General features: G+C 50.5%; 1 protein-coding gene and 1 long non-coding RNA gene across 2 annotated transcripts in view; both read left to right on the forward strand.

The window, feature by feature from the left end:
* The window catches only part of Surf6 (surfeit 6), a 4,887-nt gene extending 851 nt beyond the window's left edge, over positions 1–4,036 (forward strand). The window contains exons 3-6 of the mRNA XM_010608981.2: positions 659–859; positions 1,286–1,374; positions 1,934–2,143; positions 2,269–4,036. Of these exons, the coding sequence (XP_010607283.1) occupies positions 659–859; positions 1,286–1,374; positions 1,934–2,143; positions 2,269–2,748 (980 nt within the window). The 3' untranslated portion in view covers positions 2,749–4,036. The remainder of the gene's footprint in view (positions 1–658; positions 860–1,285; positions 1,375–1,933; positions 2,144–2,268) is intronic.
* A 10,098-nt stretch (positions 4,037–14,134) lies between these two features.
* Positions 14,135–18,631, forward strand: LOC109117570. The gene is made up of 3 exons (XR_002024860.1): positions 14,135–14,211; positions 15,132–15,240; positions 16,434–18,631. It is a non-coding gene; the product is annotated as an uncharacterized LOC109117570 (long non-coding RNA).
* Positions 18,632–20,531: the final 1,900 nt, after the last annotated feature.

A 20,531-nucleotide genomic window follows, 5' to 3' on the forward strand; every position in this document is an offset into this window, starting at 1 on the left:
GTGGGCGGACAGGTCGGGCGGGCGGCGGAGCTTACCAGCCCCGCGGGAGGGGGCCTGGGGCTCGGGGAGGAGGGCAGCAGGGTTAACAGGCAAGGCACCCGCTGACCCAACGCAGAATTTCCTTTTTGCAAGAGGAAAACGCCCTTTGGAGGAAATTTTAAAACTTAAGGGAGTTTTTCACCCTTAGTTATAACTTAGAATTGGCTTTCTAGGCTTTATCCTGTGTGTGTTTCATGCTTTGAAACCATTTGATTCACGTTCCGTTTGGGGATTTTAAATTGTGCTCGATTTCCTCACCCCTTAAGGCGAAAGCCTGGGTTGGAGTAGGTAGGGGGTGTTTGCAGCGCGACGCCATGATTTGTTGCTGCAGATGGATGTTTAGGTGACCCTGCTGTAAGATAACGTTATAGGAATACCCTTGAAGCCAGACCTTTGAGCATAATTCCCACAGCAGAGTGTGTGTGAAAATATCCTGCGTTTTGATGTGTGTGGACAGTCAGCCTCTGGGCAGTGCCGTTCTAGCTCTGGATAGGTGCTGCTGGCCCCTCATATGTGTTTCTTTGTGCACCCTTCTGAATTAAAGCCCTCAAAGGACTCTCCTGCCTGTTGAATGACTGACAGATCAGAGCTCACAGCTCTTTATTATTTTGTACTTCAGGCAAAGCTCGAGGCTCAGAAGCTGCTGGGCCCCCAAAAAAGAAAAGGAAGAAAGCACAAAAGAAGTCTCGAGAGCCAGGACAGAAGTCTGCAGAGCACAAGGCCAAGTTCAAGGGGGTGAAATCTCCAGTGGCTTCTGGGTCCAAGAATCCAGCAGCGGTTGGAGAGGTCGAGGTTTCCAGCCCCACCAGAGTCTCTGCAGGTGAGGGGCTCCTGTGCCCTGTGGTGTTACCATGAAAGCGTGGCTCCCTCTGCTGCTAAGAAAAGGCAACCAATCCTCAGGCACTTGGGGCTAATGCAAGACTCCCGAGGGCAAAGGTCAGCTCTTGAGGGTGGGTGGGGTGCAGGACTGCCTGGTGCCGGGATGTTAAGGAGCAAGGCCATGCATCTCAGGTCCTGGAGCAGCTCAGCTGCTAGGAAGTGTTTTCTTATGCAGCAGTGACTTACTTGGGAGTCAGTTTAGGGACCAGCCCAGCTTGAAAGGTGGAGGGTTTACCTGACTGGCCTGCAGTTCCATGAGTGGCCACAGTGTGGGGCCAGGAAAGTAGAGGCTGAGGCTTAGGTTCAGGGCCCTGGGGAGGGTGGGTCCCCGGTGGGTCCCCTTCCAGCCCTGTCTCTGCCCCCACAGATGGCTATGCCACAGAGCCTGGCTCTGTCTTTGCCCTGGAGGTTCTTCGACAGCGGCTGCACGAGAAGATCCAGCAGGCCCGGGGCCAGGTAGGTGGGGACCTTGTAGAATGGTTTCTCACCCTGCCCTCTGTGTCTCCTCAGCAGAGACAGAGACGGGCCCTAGGGGGAAGCTTGGCCTTCCTCCTCAGGAAGCTGTCATTGATGCCGTGATGGCTAGGTGCAACCTGTGCCTGTCCCTCTAAAGATCGCCAGCCTGAGATTAGGTAGCCTGCCCCATACTGAGGACCGGCCACCTGGCACTCTCTTCCTGATATGGTCTGGGAGAGGCAGCAGGAGAGCAGAACTTGGTTTTGTCAGTAGAGAACACAGGGGCCAGGACAGGGCCTCAGATCCCATCTAAGTTCTGAGCTGCTGGAGAAAGGATGACAGTGCTCGGAACTCTCCGCACAGCGTCCTGGCACGGGGAGGTCGGGGGAGCTGGGAGGCATGGTCCTTAGGGGACATTTCACTGTGGAAAGTTCTGCACGGAGGCCATGCCTGCATCAGGATTTCCTCCCACACCTTCCAGCTCTGGGTGCATCCCAGCCATGTGCCGTGCGGGACCCTGGGGTCGGGAGGACTCTGGTGAGTGAACCTGCTCCCCTAGGACAGCACCAAGGAACTGTCCACGGCCACTCTGGAGAAACGGCGCCGGAGAAAGCAGGAGCGGGAACGAAAGAAGAGGAAACGGAAGGAGCTGCTCGCCAAGAAGAAGGCAGCCCAGGCTCAGGAGGCAGAGGAGATGGAGCCGGTGGCTGAGGCGACCCCAGGGGCTGCCTGTGTGGAGGCCCCGGAGACAGCGCTGATCTTCAATAAGGTGAGCGGGCAAGGGGCCGGCCTCACGGGGAGCCTCTGGGCTGGGAGTGCCCCTGGCTGGCTGCCCTGCGGAGCGGGGACGTGGCCACGACGCTGGGCTGGAGCCGATCCGAGTGCCGTCCCCAGGTGGAGGTGAGTGAGGAGGAGCTGGCCAGCAAGGCCCAGCGCAGGAAGGAGAAGCGGCAGCAGGTGAAGGGGAACCTGACGCCGCTGACCGGCAGGAACTACCGGCAGCTGCTGGAGCGCCTGCAGGTGCGTCGCGGCCGGCTGGAGGAGCTGCGTGAGCAGGACGTGGGCAAGGCCCAGCAGCTGGAGGCCAAGATGAAGTGGACCAACCTGCTGTACAAGGCGGAGGGCCTGCGCATCCGCGACAACGAGCGCCAGCTGGAAGACGCGCTGAAGCGCAAGGAGAAGCGGCGGGCACAGCGGCAGCGGCGGTGGGAGAAGCGCTCGGCACAGGTGGTGGAGAAGATGCAGCAGCGGCAGGACAGGCGGCGCCAGAACCTGCGCAAGAAGAAGGCAGCACGGGCCGAGCGGCGCCTGCAGAAGGCCCGCAAGAAGGGCCGGGTGCTGCCACAGGACCTGGAGCGGGCTGGCCTCGTCTGAGCCCTTCCGCAACCCTCACCTGCCTACCTGGCCTCCCGCACCTTCCCACTCCATGCAGGTGGTGTGTGACGCTGGGGCGGCCCCTAGTCCCCAGACCTTGGGACCCCGTGATAGACGCAGTCCTGGTGTCCCAGAGCTGCCTTGTAGCCTGGGTTATGTGCCGTGAGGATGTTTTGGCCACATCCTCAGACCACAAGGAAGAGGACCCAGAACCACCAGCAGCCTCTGAGGCGCGAGCTTCTCGTAGAGTTTAGGTCAGGGAGGGAGGAACGGGTGGGGAGCACAGCAGGACGGGGCCTCAGCCAGCTGCCTTGTCCAAAGCTCAGTGGGATGGGTAGCAGGGAGGGAGCCCCCAGGGGAGCAGGTGCAGCTGTGGGCTCGGACACCACGCTTGCCGCCTTGTGCCAGTCTCCAGTCCACTGGCGTCCTTGGGGCTCAGAACCCGAGTGGAGGGAGGGCCATCAGGGCTGTGACACTGGTTGACACCTCCTGGAGTTGGGCTGATGCTGGCCTGCCAGTACCAGAGCCATGGGTGGGGAAGTGGTTAGGCACCTTGGGCATTTCTCTGCCTGGAGGCAGAAAATCAGCCCAGCTGAGCTACCATTGGGAAGGGAGCCCTCAGGTGACAAGAGGTGAGAGCAGACAGGCACCCGAGAGGCTGGCAGTGCTGCTCCGTGGAGTCTCACTCAATGAGAGACAGAGCCGGGCCCAGCAGCGGGGAAAACACTGGGATTGGGGGCCCCTGTGGCAGTGCAGCAGGCGCCCTCGGGTCCACCCTGCAAGGGTGTGGACAGTGGGCAGCCTCTAGAGAAAGGGCCTGAGCATGTCTGTCCCAAGCAGGGCTCCTGTTTAGGAGCTTGGCTGCAGCTTTGGCAGCTCTGGGTGGTGGTGTGGGCTGCGCCTCTCTCCGGCCCTCCATCCTTCACAGTAAACGCTTGCGCTGCTAACTCAGACTCCAGGTCTGTTTCACGGAGGGTGGAAGCGATACACAGCTCCCGAGCAGTGTTCAGACAGCACCCCTACACCTTGTCTGTATCTGTCAGAAGAAACCCACTCGCTTCTGAGGAAGAGATTCATGCTGGTGCTGTGGCAGCCACAGTGTCTGCCCGAGGCATGGGAAGCATTGAGGACAAGGTCTGGGGCTTGTGCCCTGTGAAGTCACTGCAGTGAGCATTGTCTGGAAAGCCCCTCCCACCCTAGCTGGAGGAGGCACACTTTCAAAGGGAAAAAGAGTAATATTTTCAAAATAAATGGTGAGCAAATGCCTGAGATGTTTCGAATGTTCGTTGTGTAGAATTCCACTTTGGTAGCTAGAGTGCACGTGACTGTTGTAAATTTTCATTGGCCACATTTTAAGTGCTCAGTGGTCCCAGTTACGCTAGTGAGCCGCACAGAGACAGAACATCTATATTTTTTAAAGGGTGTGTTGGTTAGTGCAGGTATAAAGCCAGCAACATAACATTAAGAATCCAGGGCCAGGGATTTAGCTTGGTTCCGCCACCTGCTTCACAAGCGCAAGGTCCAGAGTTTGATCCCCAGTACCAAAAAAAAAAAAAAAATCAAGATAGTTCTGGAATAATGGACAAAGATCACTGTAAGGTGACAGGTTCAATTATTCTGTCATTTGTAAAAGTCAGAATTTAGGTTAAATACATATTCCACTGTCACCACAGTGTGACAGTGGTGTCACACTGAATACCTGGGCTTCTGTCACTGACAAAGAACAGATTTATTGCTCACAGTCCCAGGACTTCACATTAGTGTCAGGTGGGGCCTCTGTGCTGTGTCCCAACTTGGCAGGAGAGCAAGGAGCACACAGAGGCCATGACGCAAGTTCTTTTAACCAGAGTCCTCCGGCCTCTGTGACTCTGTCTCTACCTGCTCTTGGGGTGGGTGGGGCCTTCCTGGGCTGAGTCCCATCTCTTCCTACAGTTACTGTGTGTAACAGCAAGCAGCTGTGTACATGTGGCCACAGGTAACGGAGGGTTCAGATTGTACCAACAGAGAAGAGCCACATCGTGATTTTAGATAGATGGGAGTTTGTTCCAAAAGTACAGCAGAAAATTTATTGTAAAAAAATATACAACAGAAGCTGGGCAAGGTGAAGCACGCCTGTAATCCCAGCACGCGGGAGGCTGAGGCAGGAGGATCGCTGTGAGTTGGAGGCCAGCCTGAGCCACATAGACTGCCTCAAAAAAATATAGCACATAAGAGCATAGTCGGATGATACATTAGCACACAGTGAGGCAGGGGACGGTACTGAAGGTGAAGCTTCTGGGGAGGGATCTGTGCAGGCGAGGAAGAACGTACCTGCACTGTGCCATTTGTCAAGGCGATCTGCACATCAGGCTTCCCAGGGGAAGCGGCCGGTCTCTCTGCAGAACGGCAGCAGCCAAAGTCATGTCGGCGAACACCCGCGTTTCACTCATGCCTCTCCCTGCATCTGACCATGAAGTCACGTCTCAGAGGGGGCAGAAGATAGAAAAGGTGTGTACACACAAAACCGAAGAGAGGACAAAACAGGGTGGGGCAGAAGATCCGAATCCAGAAGGGAAGAGAAACTTGGGAAGCAGTGAGTGCAAGGGGAGAGTGACAAGCTGGGGTTAGGGCGCAGCCTGTAGACGACCCCAGTGAGCGGAAATGGACTGAACAGGGGAGGACGGAGCCCTCGGCGCAGGCACAGGAGGCCAGTGCCCCACCACTCGGCTACATTCACAGCCCTTCACTCAGATAAATTTTAACAACCGACTCGGCATGGTTGTGGGATTGTGCTGACTAAAGTCCACCGCTTGCAGAGTCGGGGCAGGGAGGGCGGGGCCGGTAATCCTAAGGGTCCATTGCGTTTAAAAAGATAAAAGCTGCCAGAGGATCCAGTCCGCCTTCCCCTTGAGGTAGAGGTGGCCTTGTTTTCCAAACACTGTTACACGTGACAGTAACGCTGTTACTGGTGTCTACAGGTTCAGCCAAGCAGGGACAGAAGTGAGGTGCACCGTTTTGGTCCAGTGTCCAGCCTCAGGGCCGGGATCCCAGAGCGCAGCCTCTGCGGTCCTGTTTTCCGAAGCCCTGGAGGTTGCCAGCGAGGCTTTCTTTAGAGGGGAGCTTGAGTGTCCCGGCCAGCAGCGCGCCTTGTGATGAGGTGTAGGGAAGCCCAGCTACGTGGCCAGGCTTCAACTGTGTGCTTCTGACAGCTTTCCAGAATGAGGAAGGGGAACGTCAGAGCATCCGTTAGGTTTGAAAGAAGGGTTAAGGGGCAAAAGCTGGGTTCTCCTCCTTCAGCTTCCTTGAGCTGAGCCCTGTGGTCTGGTGTAAATAGGTAATCCAGGGGCATCTGAAAGTCATGGCAAACAGGGTTCAAGACGAGGTCATAGCTTCCTGTGCAGGCAAGAAATGTCAAGGTGATAGATGAAAAATATATTATTAAAACAAAAGTCTTTGGAGCCATTAACTCCAGTGCTAAACGTGCCACTCAACAAAGCCCTCACATCTCATGATTTTTATGCAGCTGCTAAAAATACTATGCAGATGTGTGTTGGTAATTGTCTTAATCTTCAAAATCTAAGGACACAAAGCTAGCTTTAAAAAAAGGATCTGGGCTGGGCATGGTGGCACACGCCTGTAATCCCAGTACTTAGGAGGCTGAGGCAGGAGGATTGCTGTGAGTTCCAGACCAGCCTGGGCTACATAGTGAGTTCCAGGTCAGTCAGTCTCAACTACATAGTGAGACCCTGTCTCAAACCACACACACACACACACACACACACACACACACACACAGATCAGGCTGGAAATTTAGCTCAGCGGTGCCACCGCCTGCCTGGCAAATATAAGGTCCTGAGTTTGATCTCCAGTACCCACCCCAGAAAAAAGGATCAGACTGGAATTTGATATACTTTTTTCTTCTACAGAATAGCAGCTTTCAAGGCAAATTTCTTGGAATATGGCTCTTAAACATATATTTTGTTTCTTTGATCTTCACTGTTTATGAACTCAGCAAAATTAAAATGAGTAGAAAGATAGGAGGTATAGGGTAGTCAGGGAGAAAGCTCCAAAATGAAGTTTTTGATTTTTCTCATTTTACTGTGTTCTGCTTCTTCCCCCCAAATTAGTCAAGCTCCTGGAACACGATATGAAAGGTCTTCTACTGCTTTGGTAGAGAAGCAACATTATTTTGGATCCATTTTCATCATTAGCCAGTTATTTAAAAGTCTACATGAATCTATCAATCAGGCAGTGGCAGGACCACCACCAACAAGGAGATGCAGCATCTGGGGACAGGTGCCCAGTGTCTCAGCCCCATAGAGGCAACTAGGCTACAGCCACAACAAAGCCCTTCACAATCCTGAAAGTAATAAAATTGGAAGGGAAGGAGTACTCACAAAGTCATTGCTGGAAGTTCACATTAACCCTGATTCCAAAACCAGACAAGGATCCAACAAAAAAGACTACAGGCTAATCTCTAATGAACATGGATGCAAAAATCTTTAACGAGATACTGGCAAGTAACATAGTAGCTCACACCTATAATCCCAGCACTTGGGAGAGTGAGGCAGGAAGACCACTAGGCCCATAGTGAGTTAAACACCGGGCTGAACTACATAGTGATACCCTATTTTAAAAAAAAAATACTGGCAAATAGAATATAACAAATCATTAAAAGGATCATATATTGTGATCAAGTAGGCTTCATCCCAGAGATGCAAAGATGGTTCAACACATGCAAATCAATAAATGTAATACACCACATAAACAGAAACAAGGACCAAAAAAATCACATCATCTTGATAGACACAGAAAAGGTTTTTATAAAATCCGATGTTCATTCATGATTAAAAAAAAACCTGAAGAAAATAGATATAGAAGGGACCTTATCTCAAGCTGATAAGCCATTTATGACAAACCTTCCAACCTCAATAAGTGGGGAAAATCCTCTAAAATTAGGAATAAGACAAGGCTGCTGTTCAATATAGTCCTCAAAACATTAGCCAGTGCGATCAAGTGAGAGAAAGGAAAGAGATATTGGAAAGGAAAAACTCCAAGTATCGTTATTTGCAGATGACAAAATCCTCTGATAGAGGACCCAAAACATTTCACCAAAAAAATAGGATTAATGAAATTCAGAGCTAGGGATTTAGCTCAGTGGTACCGCGCCTGTCTCCCAAGTGCAGGGTCCTGAGTTCAATCCCCAGAACCAGCCCCCACCCAAAAACCAGTAGTATAGGAGAACACAAAATCAAAATCACACAAAAATCTATAGTGTTCATGTACCAATAATGAATTCACCAAGAATGAAATTGGGAAAACAGTACCATTCATAATAGGATCAAGAAAAATTATTTATGAATTAACCTAACAAGGTGAAAGACCTCTACAATGAAAGCCACAACACTCTGAAAAAGGAGATCAAAGAGGATATGGAAAATGCAAAGATGTCCCCTGCTCCTGTATAGGCAATACCAATACAGTGAAAATGGTCATACTTCCAAAACCGGCAAACACATAAAATACAACCCCAATCAAAATACCAACAGCGTTCCTCACAGAGCTAGAGAAAACATCCTAAAATTCACATGGAATCAGAAGAGAGCTGGAATAGCAAAAGCAATCCTGGGCAACAAGAGCAAGGCTGGAGACCTCACAATCCTGGATAGCAAGTTATATTACCAAACTACAGTGATAAAAACGGCATGGTAGTGACACAAAAATAGAAATGTGTATCAGTGGAACAGAACAGAGGATGCAGAAACAACCCCAGGCACATTCAGCTATCTGATCTTTAACAAGGAAAGATCACCCCTTTAATAGATGGTTCTGAGAAAAATGGCTATCCACATGCAGAAGATTGAATCTAGACTCATATCTCGCCTGTCTCTGAATCTAGACTCAGATCTAAATGTTAAAACAGAAACAATCTGCTGGAAGATAAAAACGGTAAAACTCTTAAAAGGCATAGACATAAACAAGACCTTCTGAACATTTTGAAACTGCCAATTATGACTATATATTCTTTTGTTTACTTTATGAAACTTCTTATTGTTCTTTGTATATAATAAAATATGTTTATAGACATTTAATCTTCACCCTTAGAAGACGTCTGGCTTTTTTTTTTCTTTTTCTGGTTTTATAGCATAAAACCAAGGGTGCTGTGCCACTAAGCTATGCCCCTGATGCTTTTCACTTTTTGTTTTGAGACAAGGTCCCACTGAGTTGTCCAGATTGGCCTTAAACTTGAGATCCTCCTGCCCTGGTCTCCTGAGTGGCTGGGAGAACAGGCCTGTACCACCATGCCTAAGGGCCCTGACATTTTTCTCTGGAAGTGAGAACATGAAGTTACAGAGCACTTAGAAGAAACACGTGCAAGGAAAGCATTTTGTGCCCTCATCAACTTTGGTATATAAATCTTAGACTTTGATAGCTAACAAAACCCAGGTCCTAGTGGAGGATTAGAAAATTTGCAGCTTTGAAGAACTAAATTTTCCTTGCCGAAGTAGTATTTTAGGGCCAGGAATTTAGCTCAATGGCCCATACCTGCCTGGCAAGCATAAGGTCCTGAGTTTGATTCCCAGTATCCAGAAAAACCCAAGATTTTCATAAAATTATGGGTATAATTTCTCTGCAAATATGTCAGTGTGAATTATGGAGAGTGACTCCCCTTTGTAAATTAATAATAAATTTGGTTTCTTTAAAAAGAGAGAGAGACAGCCTACAGAATGGGAAAAGTTTTGCCATCTATTCCTCAGACTGACTAATATCTAGATTATACAAAGAACTTAAAAAATTAGACCCCCAAAATAAAAGACCCAATCAAAAAGTGGACAGTTGAAATGAATAAACACTTCCCAGAAGAAGTACAAATGGCTAACAAATACAAGAAAAAATTATCAACATTGCTGGCTATAGAGAAATGTAAATTAAGACAACACTGAGCTTCTATCTCACCCCAGAAAGAATGGCCATCATCAAGAAGTCAAATAGATGTTGATGAGGCTGCTGGGAAAAAGGATAAACTTAAAGAAGGATAAACCTGAGTCATTTGTAGGACAGTGGATGCACCTTGATACCATAATGTTAAGTAAAATATATTGGACACATAAACTTAAATTCACATGAATTCTCTTAAGAAAGCCAGGTTGATTGCCAGTTAGCACACACCTGTGATTCCAGCACTTGGGATGCTGAGGCAGGAGGATCACCACGAGTTTAAGGCCAGCCTGGGTTACACAGTCCAAAGCCAGCCTGAACTACACAATGAGACCATCTCAAAAAAATTTTTGGGACCAGGGATTTAGCTTAGTGATTCCAGCACCTGCCACACAAACACAAGTACCCGAGTTTGATCCCTGGTACCCCCCCAAACTTTTTTTATTGTTGATGTATTCTATTCAATCAGATGTATCCAAAATAACTATTATCTCAATATAGATTTAATAGCTGCAATTATTAACAAAAAAATTTTTTTTGTACTGGGGATTGAACTCGGGACCTTGTACTTGCAAGGCAGGCTGCAGCACCACTGAGCTTCTGGTATAATAAAATTTTTTTAACATACTTATTGGAGTCTTCAAAATCCAATATGGAGGGCCAGGGATTTAGCTCAGTGGTGCTGCTGCCTGCCTCTAAAGCACAAGGTCCCAAGTTCGATCCCCCTTAGCAAACAAACAAACAAACAAATACATAAATAAATAAATAAAATTCCAGTGTAGATACTTGAGGGAAAATGGTGGGGTGGTGAACAGCAGAGAAGTAGCCTTCTGAGATTTGGTGCCCAAACACTGGAATATAGCAATGTGAGGAAGAGAGGAAGGAGGCAACTGTGTCCCTGGGGCCCAGCAAGGATCTGAACCAAGAGTTTGCACCCAGGGAGTGCAAAGAGAGAGACTTCAATGAAGAAGAATGAGGTAGGAAGCAGCCCTTTCTCCCTGAGCCTTAACTCACTGAGCGGGAAGCAGCTTACACCTGCAGGCCCACAGTGACTACAGGCAACCCCAGAGGCAACAGAACGATGGATGCAACAGACTGCAGTTATTCAGGTTCAGACATCCCTCAGGAGAGGATGACTGGTCAGTAGCCTTCCTGGAGAGGGCCCAACTGAGCTCAGAATTCAGAGCAGCTACAGGCTGGATCCATCAGGCTGAGGCAGAACCAATTTCAAGTAGGCAGGAGGTCCAGGAGCCAAGTTCAACCTGGCAGGAAGCACATGGAGTGTTGCAGGCTAAACAAACTGGGTTCCAGACTCACAGCCAGAAACCAACTTGAGCCCTAGAACTAAAGGTGCAGGCTTGCTAGGATTACCCACTACCCTGTGAATCTATGGCTGGCTTGTTGGGAGTAATCAACAAGGATCTGAGCTCTGTGTGCCCACTTTACCTACCAGTGACAGCAAAGACACACCTTGAAGTGGACTTTTTTTCTTATTTTCTTTTCCTTTTCTTGTCTTTGTTTTTCTTTTCTTATTTCTTGATTGCTCTTATTTTTATATGTGTGAATATTTTTCTAGTTTTTTGTTGTTGTTCTATTCTTATTTTTATTTCTTTTTCTTTCCCTCTTGTCTTCTTCACCAATTTCCCAAAGTTTGCATAATATTCCTTTGTCCTCCAACCTTGCTTCTAATCTCTTCCTTTTCTTCTATTTCTCTGTCCCCCCTCAACCCCTTTTAAATTTTCTCCTGAGGGTAAAATCACCATACTGAAGGCATATTTACAGTATTCAATTTTCTAGTTTGTTTTCAATTTTGTTATATAACCACAAATCTAGTTCAGGCAGTTGAAAAGGTGGCAGTTTTTGTTTTGTTGGTTTTTTGAGACAGAGTCTCCCTATGTAGTTCAGGCTGGCCTTGAACTCACCATATTAGTCTAGGCTGGCCTGTAACTCATGATGATCCTCCTGCCTCAGCCTCTCACATTCTGGGATTACAGCTGTGCTACCGCACCAGCTAAAGGTGGAAAATTTATAGTTACCTCAGCTTGTCATTTTCTAGGCTATGTTTGACGCTGTTGTTATTGCTGATTGTACTACTTTAGCCAAGGTGACATAATTGTTCTAATCAGTTGTTCTTCCTGGTATGACAAGACCGAGATTGCCTAAGGGTCACAGACAATACTATAGACCAGTGCCAAAGGACCAGGGGCTCGGCCAAATAGGCAGCACCTTCTCGTTCCCAACAGATCGAAGAGGTAGGATCTTGCAAAAGACTGAAGCCCCAAAAGCCAGCTACACCTGGAAGATACCTCTGAGAAGCAGTCATTTCCTAAGGGTTATGAATTCTAGCAATAAAGCTACTCGCCATAAGCAATTTACAAGCATCAACCCAGGAATTAAACTTAGAAAAAAATCCCCAAATATAAATAAATAGCAAAATAAAAGACAGGTAATAGGAAGTAGGGAGATAGATCTTTTTCAAGTGGGAAAGGGACCAAGAGATCGAGGGAGGGGGAGAGAGAGGAGAAGATGTGAAAAGGAATTAAGATGTGTCACGTGCACATACAAACTCCATACAGGGAGTGTAAACATCATGTACTGCACATGTGGACGAATAAGAATGAAAGCTAAAAAACTTTCTACCTACTCACTGGCCATTTGTATATCTTCCCTGGAGAGTTATCTATTCAAGCCTTTGGTCCAATTTTATTTACTTATTTTTGCCAAGCAGTAAGAATTTTTTGAGGCAAGACATTTATTGGTACCTTATAGATATATAATGACCACATTGATCACAGGGAATTTGTACCTGTACATGATATATCTTGCTGCTTCTTTTTTTCCCATCCCCCAACCCCTCTTCCCCTCCTTGTATACAAAATGAGTTGTAAGAATTTACACTTTGTGGATATTGGACGCCTGTTGGAAATATAGTTTGCAAATATTTTTCTGTTCTGTGGGTTTTTTTTTCATTTTCTTGGTAGTATCCTTTGATGCATAGAAGCTGATGATGCCCCAATTTTTCTGTTTTTCTTTCGTGGCTTGTGCTTTGGGGGTCAAATCTAAGAATCCATCACCAAATCCAAGGTCAAAAAAAATCCCCATGTTTTCTAGTTTTGCTCCTTTGTTTGAGTCATTGATCATCCTTGAGTGGGCTTTATGTAGGGTGTGAGGTAGGAGCTATGCAGTAGATTTCTCATTTTGAGACGGTTAGGGACCACCATGGTGGTACAAAACCTGGACAACAAAACGAGCCCCTGGGTGCCATAAACTTTAGTACCCTTTGTGGCATAGCATACGGCTTCTCTAACCTTGGGCTCTTTTCAGCAGACTAGTCGTGACATCCTGATAAAACCTCAGAAGCACAATGTTTGCTCAAAATGATGACATTTTACCGAGAGGTCCGAATACATAAACCTTTACCTTCCCTTGTTCTCGGTGGACTTAATGATCACTAATTTCGGAGCTCACACGGCTGGGTAATCTATCGTTCATTTCCCACTAGCTTTGCAGCAGATGGCACTTCTGACGTGTGGGTTATGCTAACAGTTGCCTGGGTTACTTCTCAGGTATCTGAAGGTCACCTTTGCCGACCACTGACCTCCCTTGGGCCTGCAGATGTCTGTTGGGTGACTTGAACGTGACAAAAGCTTGGCATGTCTGCCTTTAAACCGTGCCTCTTCATTTTGCTGCCTTAATCTTGGGATCATTCTGTGGAAGATGTGTCAACTGCCTGACCTGTGTTTTCTTTCTTCTCCCTCCCACTTGTGCTTCTTCAGCAGCTGCAGCAGCCTGAGCACCTTAGGTCCTTTAGCCCCATCCTAGGCCCAGAACAAACCAAGGCGGGGATGTTGTGTACAGAATGGCAGCACTAGCTACACCAAAAGTCTACAGCCTCTAGGACAGGTAGACTGACCACCGGGGGTCCAAGTCTCACACAAACAAAAAGAAATCTCTTAGAACTATGCCCCTGGCCAGTGGATACATACTGGACTTTGGCCCAACCTGGCAAAGCCATAAAAGCTAACTGGTCCCCTTATTCTAGGAGTGGCCTGATCCCCCTTTCCCTATCGGTGCTGAGGCCTCAGCCCAAGTCTCTTCTGTGCGTGAGCTCACCGTCCTTGGCTTGGTCTCACTTCCATCACCTCCAGGTCAGAACAGCTCGTCCAGTGATAATTTAGCTTCTCCAGCTGCAGTGAGGCCCCAACCAGATGTGTTCTCCTTGCCCCACTCTGCCTGCTGCCATCCTTGGGGGGTCCGGGGGGGAAGACCCTGTCTTCCACTGGCACCAGCTGGGGCACCGAGAGGTGGAACCAGGCTGGTTAGGAGCGGAGCGGAGCCCGGAGAGGACACTGCCCCAGGAGACAATGACAGGGGTCACTGATCTGGGCCTCTGGGCCAGGTGGGAGCTGCAGAGGAGGTGCAGCCTGAGTGTGCAGAGCTCTCTGGAGCCAGGAGCTTTCCCTTGGGAGCAAAGGGCAAGGCCCACAGGCTTTGTGAGCGGCAGGCAAGACCCGGTGTGGAGAGTGCTCACCATGTCGGAGTTAGGTGAGAGAGCTGGAGTAGGATGTGCCCGAGCTGGGGAGACGGTGTGTGGCAGGTGGCAGATGCCAAGGCTGGGGACCGCAGCAGGGGCAGGCCATCGACAGCCCCCTGGGACCTGCCCTGTGCTGGGGAGCACCTGGCCCCTGGCACCTGCTGAAAGGCTGGATTGCTGTGGACAGAGCCAGGCAAATCCCAGGCGTTTTTCCTCTCCTGGAAGGCACAGGTGCAGCTGGGAGGGCTCTGAGCCCAAGGTCCGGGTGTGGGGGCTTCTGCCTGCAGGTCCTCCATGGAGCCGTGGAGCTCAGAGGTGACTGTGGGGCGGGGGCTGCAGCCCAGGCCAGTGCATTCCCTCCAGGGACCTGACCGCCTCAGCGCAGCCCTGGAGCCAGAGGTTGCCAGGCAGCCAAACTGGGCCAGCTGGGTAGCACCGAAGCCCCGAGGGTCTGGAGAGCTGTGTGTGTGGAGTGGGGGCTCCCGGACAGGGCAGGATGGGAAGGGGCCTAAGCAGGGAGCACAGGGCCGATCTAACAGGCTACACTGTGGGCAGCAGGTGGCTGTGCTGGGGAGCGGAGCGGTCTGAGGCCATGACGACCGTTCCAAGCTCCGCTCCCTCCTGGCCCTTGGGATGGTACTTGGGGAGAAGGGGGTTAGGAGAGGGGCTCGTCTTTGGTCACGATGTTAAAGTGTTTCGTCATCAAATGCTCTGAGCTCCCTTGGCGAGAGGCTGGCCTGGCTCAGGTTGGCCAGGGCAGAGCTTCCTGAAGAACTCCTGTCCTCAGACTGGGAGGGGTGCTCTGTCCCCATCCGCACTGTCTGCCAAGTCCCCTGTTCCTGAGAATATGCCCTGTGTCAGCCTAGCAGAGGCCCTCACTGTGGGTAGTGGGAATGGCTACCAACTCGCAGAGCCGTATGTGTCCCCACAGCCCAGAAGCCACGAGACAATGACCAGAGGTCCTGGTACCCTGGGGCCTGGCACACAGCCCTGCTGCCTCCCGTGCCCCTGAGACTTGGAGCGTCCTGGCCCTAGGAAAGGTGACTGTTGGGTCCACTGTGATGTGTGTTCGTTTTGGTGCCGGGGTCCCCAAGGAGGCCAGGCTGGCCACGCACCCCCCAGAAGACCCCTCTGTTTAGGACCAACGGCATCAGCATCAACACTGGGCTGGAGGTGGGGGACCAGGAAGAGGGGCCACTCACCCACTTGGCCTGGCCCGGCCTGGCTTGAGCACTAAGACTCGTGCGTCCCAGGCCACTTTCCTGGCTCCAGGAGGCTGTGTCCCTGCCAGCACTACTTCAACCCAGTGCCGTGGTGTTGTTTTGATTCCAACCACATGGCACCTCTGTGCTCGCTGACTGGGCCGTGGCTGTGCTACAGATTGCTGGGCCAGAAACGCGTCCTGCTGTCGGCACAGTCACCCAAGGGCATAGGGGAGCCAGTTTTGGAGATCCAGTCCTGCGGGCAAACCCATGCTCCCTCACCACCCGCGGGCTCATTTGTCTCTTGATGGGCTTTCAGCAGCCTGGCCCCACTCTGTTCTGGTTTAAGAGCTTGCTAGGTGGCCATGCTAGGGCGAGCCTGCGCACCTGGGGCAGCACTAGTCAGCAGTGCTGAGGCTGGGTGCTGCTCCCCTCCCGGTGTTCAGTCACCACCTGTGGTAAGGAGTCAGTGCAGAGGCAGCTCCTTGGAGAGGGTGGTGGCACTGTAGAGCACAGTGGGTGTCAGGGGTGTTGAGGCTAAGAGGATGGACATACAAAGCAAGAATGAGCTGCAAGGAGCCGGGCGATGGCTCACACCTGCAATCCCAGCACTTCGGAGGCTGAGGCAGAACGATCACCTTGAGTTCAAGGTCAACCTAGGCTACACAGTGAAACCCTGTCTCAAAAAGCCAAAAAAAGAGGAAGGAGCCACAATAGGAGGAACCCCCAGTGGTGGGGACTGAGGACTGACCAGAGCCTGACCCCAGTATGGAAGCAGGCGGGGGAATCCGTGGACGTTTCTCCTTTGTAACTGGTGCAGGGTTAGGTCTTGTCAGTAGAGGGCACTGCAGGGTCATGGGAAGAAGGGACCCTTCCTTTGTCCTGCAGCACTTGGCTGGCAAGCAGGATGCCCCGTGGAGCTCACCCAGTGCTGTCCGCATCCCTGGGGAGCAGGGAACTCCATGGGTCCCTAGCCCACCAGCCCCCAGTGCAGCAAACCTGTGGCGATTCTTCCTACCCCGTTGTCACAGTGCCCGTCCTCCGAGAGTTCCCCGTGCCAAGGTTGGGTCTGCTGAGTGAGTTTCTGCCCCTGGGGGCTGAGGTCCACCGCACTCTCCCAGGTGGGGCCACTTGCTGAGCAGCCTGTCCGGTCCCCCTGCATCGCTGCCCCTCACTGCTCCTCTGCGCTGGCCATGGCTCCCTGCGGCTCCGGCTCCCGTGCTGGTCAGTGCTGCTGCCCGAGTCCCTCCCCGGTCTCTGCTCCAGCAAGGCCGCCCTGCCTGGGCCCCTCTCTGCCGGCCCCACTCTCCCCTCGGCTTCGAGCTGCAGTGAGGACGGCTGACCTCGTCTCCCGCGCTCAGGGGTCGCAGCCGGGTCCCCTGGGGTCAGTGTCTGCACACAGCCCCGTCACAGGTCCTGAGCCGCTTTCCCTCCTCCCATGGTGGGGCGATCGCCCGCACCTGTCACTCCCCGCCCCCGGGCAGACGTCACGCCAGGCCCCGTCCCCCAGGCCAGCACCGAGGTCCCTCCCTGGCCTCTCCCGCCGGCCCTTCACGCCTCATCTCCCCGCCATCTTCAGTCCTCTGCTCAAGTGCGGCCTTGGTGAGGCCGACCCGCACCGAGCCATCCACAGCACAAACATCCCCTTGTCCCCGCGGCCACGGCCGACCTGTTCCATTTGCTTTTCCCCTTAGCTCTGTGACCTTTAATGAAAATGATATGTAATTATATGAATCAGCGATCCATCAGGAGAGAGCCGCACAATGCCCTGAACAGGAAGAGTTTGTCTGATGAACAATGAACAATGCAAGTGCAAGGAGAACCGTAAGGGGTGGTTCAGGGTCGCGGCAGAGCTCACGAGGAAGACGTAACTGGGGGGAGACAAGACGGCGGGATGCATCTTTCCCGGAGATTCGTCCGGGTGGCTGCGTGGGTGAAAGTTACTCCCCGTTTGTTGCCCGGCGGCTCCGTGGTAGAATGGACCGCTGCGCCTAGCCATGCACCTGCCGGAGGGCCCCTGCCCTCCTAGTGCGGCGCTACTGAAACAGCCGGGGCTCTACAGGCTGGGCTGCCGCCTACCATAGGAAGAATGAAACCGGGGACAGAAAGCGGGCGGCAGGGGAGGTGTCAGTGGAACTCCAAGGAGAGAGAACGCTCCTGGCGGCGGAGGGGTCCCAGAAAGTGGGTGCTGCTTTCTGTTCGCTCGGAATCTCTTATGGACCAGCAGAGTGTGGGCTCTGCCCAGGGTCCAGGGGTCACCCGGGGCTTTAAAATGACCAAGTGGGACTCAGGCTCTCTAAACCAGTCTCCCAGCACGGGGAGTTGAAAAGAAAGCCAGTCATGTTGCGTCATTAATTCCTCACACCTGAGCCCTGGATGCAGCGAGGGGCTGCACCCGTTCCTCTGAGGGTCCCTGTCCGGGTCTGAGCCCCGCTGCCTTCTTATTTTACCTCCTGCCGTGGGGCTGAGCACCCAGCTCCCTCTCAGGCCCTGGCTCCTGCTAGCCGCCTCATCACACGTGCGATGATAACTAAACCGCCTCTCACACGCTTGCAGGTAAAGCTGCTCTAAACGGTTTTGTGTGGTTTTCGCACGAACACGCATTTTCACCTTTGGAGATAAATGTGCCAGAGTGCAGTGCTGAGCTGCGTGGCCGTTGCTCGCTCAGTGTTTTCAATCCCTGCACGCCCTGTTGGGGGCGCACATCGCCTCATTCCCGTCACACACGCGCACAGCACCCGGCTCCGTGGTCCCCCAGGCCCGGCTAGCCGCTGTGGTGTTATTTCAGCCACCTGGGGAGGTGTTTGGTGACACCTCCCTGGGGTTTTCATGTGCATTTCACTAATGAGAACCGCTGCCGCTGTCTTTTCATGCCCTGTTCCCATCTGCGGGATTTTCCTCTTTGCTGAAATGACCCTTTTGTCTTGGCTCATTTTCTAATTTTTTTTTTAAACCAGGGATTGAATTTAGGACTTGAGAGGCAGGCACATTGCCACTGAGCTAAATTTCTAATTCTTTTTTGCCTGTCAAGTTTTGATAGTTCTTCATGCAGTGCAAAAGCTAGTCTTCTGTCAGGTATTTGGCTCTTATTTACTTTTCTCGTTGCTGAGACAAAATACCTGACACACAAAGTTAAAGGAGTGAAGTTTTGCTGTAGTTCACAAAATACTTGACACCCAAGGTTAGAGGAAGAAATGTCTATTGTAGCTCTTTATATATTGTGGGGGTTTCAGTTCATAGTCCGCTGGCTCCAATGCAGGGTGGCCTGGCAGAGGAGCATCACAGAGGAGAAAGAGTTCATGGCAGGCAGAAAGCAGCAAAGCAGGGAAGTAGCAAATAAGCAATAAGCAGTGAAAAGCATCTCTCTGTCCTTATTCAGACAGCCCTTGACTTACAAACTCAGTTCATGTATGAGGGCTGGTTGTAATTTAAATTGATCAACTGAAGGCTCAGGCTCCTCTCAAAGACTCTCTCCTGCACACAGGCAGATCTCAGTGTCCTTAGAGAGAGACACTGGCTCAGGATTTCTCAACTAATCCTACACAGGAAAGGGTGTTGTAACGTTCCTCCTAGAGCTCTTTAAGGGTTGGAGCTATATTTAAGACCATCTGGAAGCACAAGCGGCTGGCATTTGGGTCATAACTCAATACTTTGGTCATAAGTTAAAACCAAAACTCTAGCTGTAACCCAAGTTGTCGTATGAAGACTGGTTGTAACCTGAAGGTCCACTGTATTCTGTCCAGGCTGCCTGCCATTAGAGCAGGTAGTGCTCACACCCCGGTAGAGGCACCCTTAATCCTAGCATTGCACCCCAAATCAACAGCAGCATCACATCCTTAATTCCAGCATCACACACTGCAGATCTAGCTACTCCCAAAAAGCTCCACCTATGACCCCGTGAAGTTTTGGAGGGACATCTATACACAAGCCATAACAGGTTCATAAATATTTATCCCCATTTCTTAGTTTTTCTTTTTATTCTCTTAAAAGGTGGAGCAAAAGTTTTTAGATTTGAAAAAGACCATTTAATCACTTTTTCCCTTTTATGCATCATACTTTTGATGATATATCTAAAAACCCTAATGTAGTTTCATTTTCCTAAGTTCTGTGGTTTTACATCCGTCCGTTGATCTAGGAATCTGTGCCTCTGCTGTCAGGCAGTCTTCGTTACTGTAGCTGTGCTCTTGCCACTGGGTGGGCTGAGTCATCCACTTCATGTTTAAAATTTTGTTTTAACTCTTTTAGTTCATTTGCCATTTCATGTATATTTTAGAATAATCTTGTCCATTTACACGAATTTCCTTCTGGAATTTTGGTGGAGATCCCACTAAATCCTATATCCTTGGGGGGAAATGGCATCTTTACAGGTTGAGTCTTCTATAAATAAAGCATTACTATTTATTTACATCTTTAAAAATTTATTTTATCATTATAGTACTTTTTTTTCTGGTCCTGGGGATTGAACTCACAACCTTGTGCTTGCAAGGCAGGCACATTGTCACTGAGTTAAATCCCTGACCTATTGGTTGCATTTATGTTTTGTTTTTAAATTCCTTGAGTTTTTTTAGATAAACAATCGTGTGATCTGCAGAAAGAGACAGCTTTATTCCTTTCTAGGTTGTATCTCTCTTATTTATTTTTCTTTTCCTCCCTTCCTTTCTGTTCCCTTTCCTCCCCTCCCCTGCCCTTCTCCACCCTTACTGTGCTGGCCAGAACTTCCTGTGCGATGTTAAATACAATTGGTGGTAGTGGACACCCTACCTTAGTCCCTGATACTGGAGAGAGCACTCAGAATGTTACTGTAGATTTTTGTAGATGCTTTTTATCAAGTTAAGAAATTTCCCCTTTATTCTTTCTTTGCTGAGTTGTTACTTCAATGGGTGTTGAATTTTGCCCAACACCTTCTCTGAATTGGTTGATATGACCATGTAGGGTGGTGAGTGTGTCCCCAGAAGGGGTGAGTGAGGGGTGAGTAGGGGCAGCCCATGGGGACCCCACCAGAGAGGAGGCCGTAATGCTGCCTGCCCTCTGACCCCACTGGGGGGACACAGCCCCTCCCCAGAGTATCCTGACAGCGTCTCTTCTCAGAGCCTGCCCTCCTGCCCACCTCCTGCCCACCTCCTGTCCGT

Source organism: Fukomys damarensis, unplaced genomic scaffold (genome assembly GCF_012274545.1).
Source record: "Fukomys damarensis isolate Sample0158 unplaced genomic scaffold, DMR_v1.0_HiC HiC_scaffold_36, whole genome shotgun sequence".
NCBI classification, from domain to species: Eukaryota; Metazoa; Chordata; class Mammalia; order Rodentia; family Bathyergidae; genus Fukomys; species Fukomys damarensis.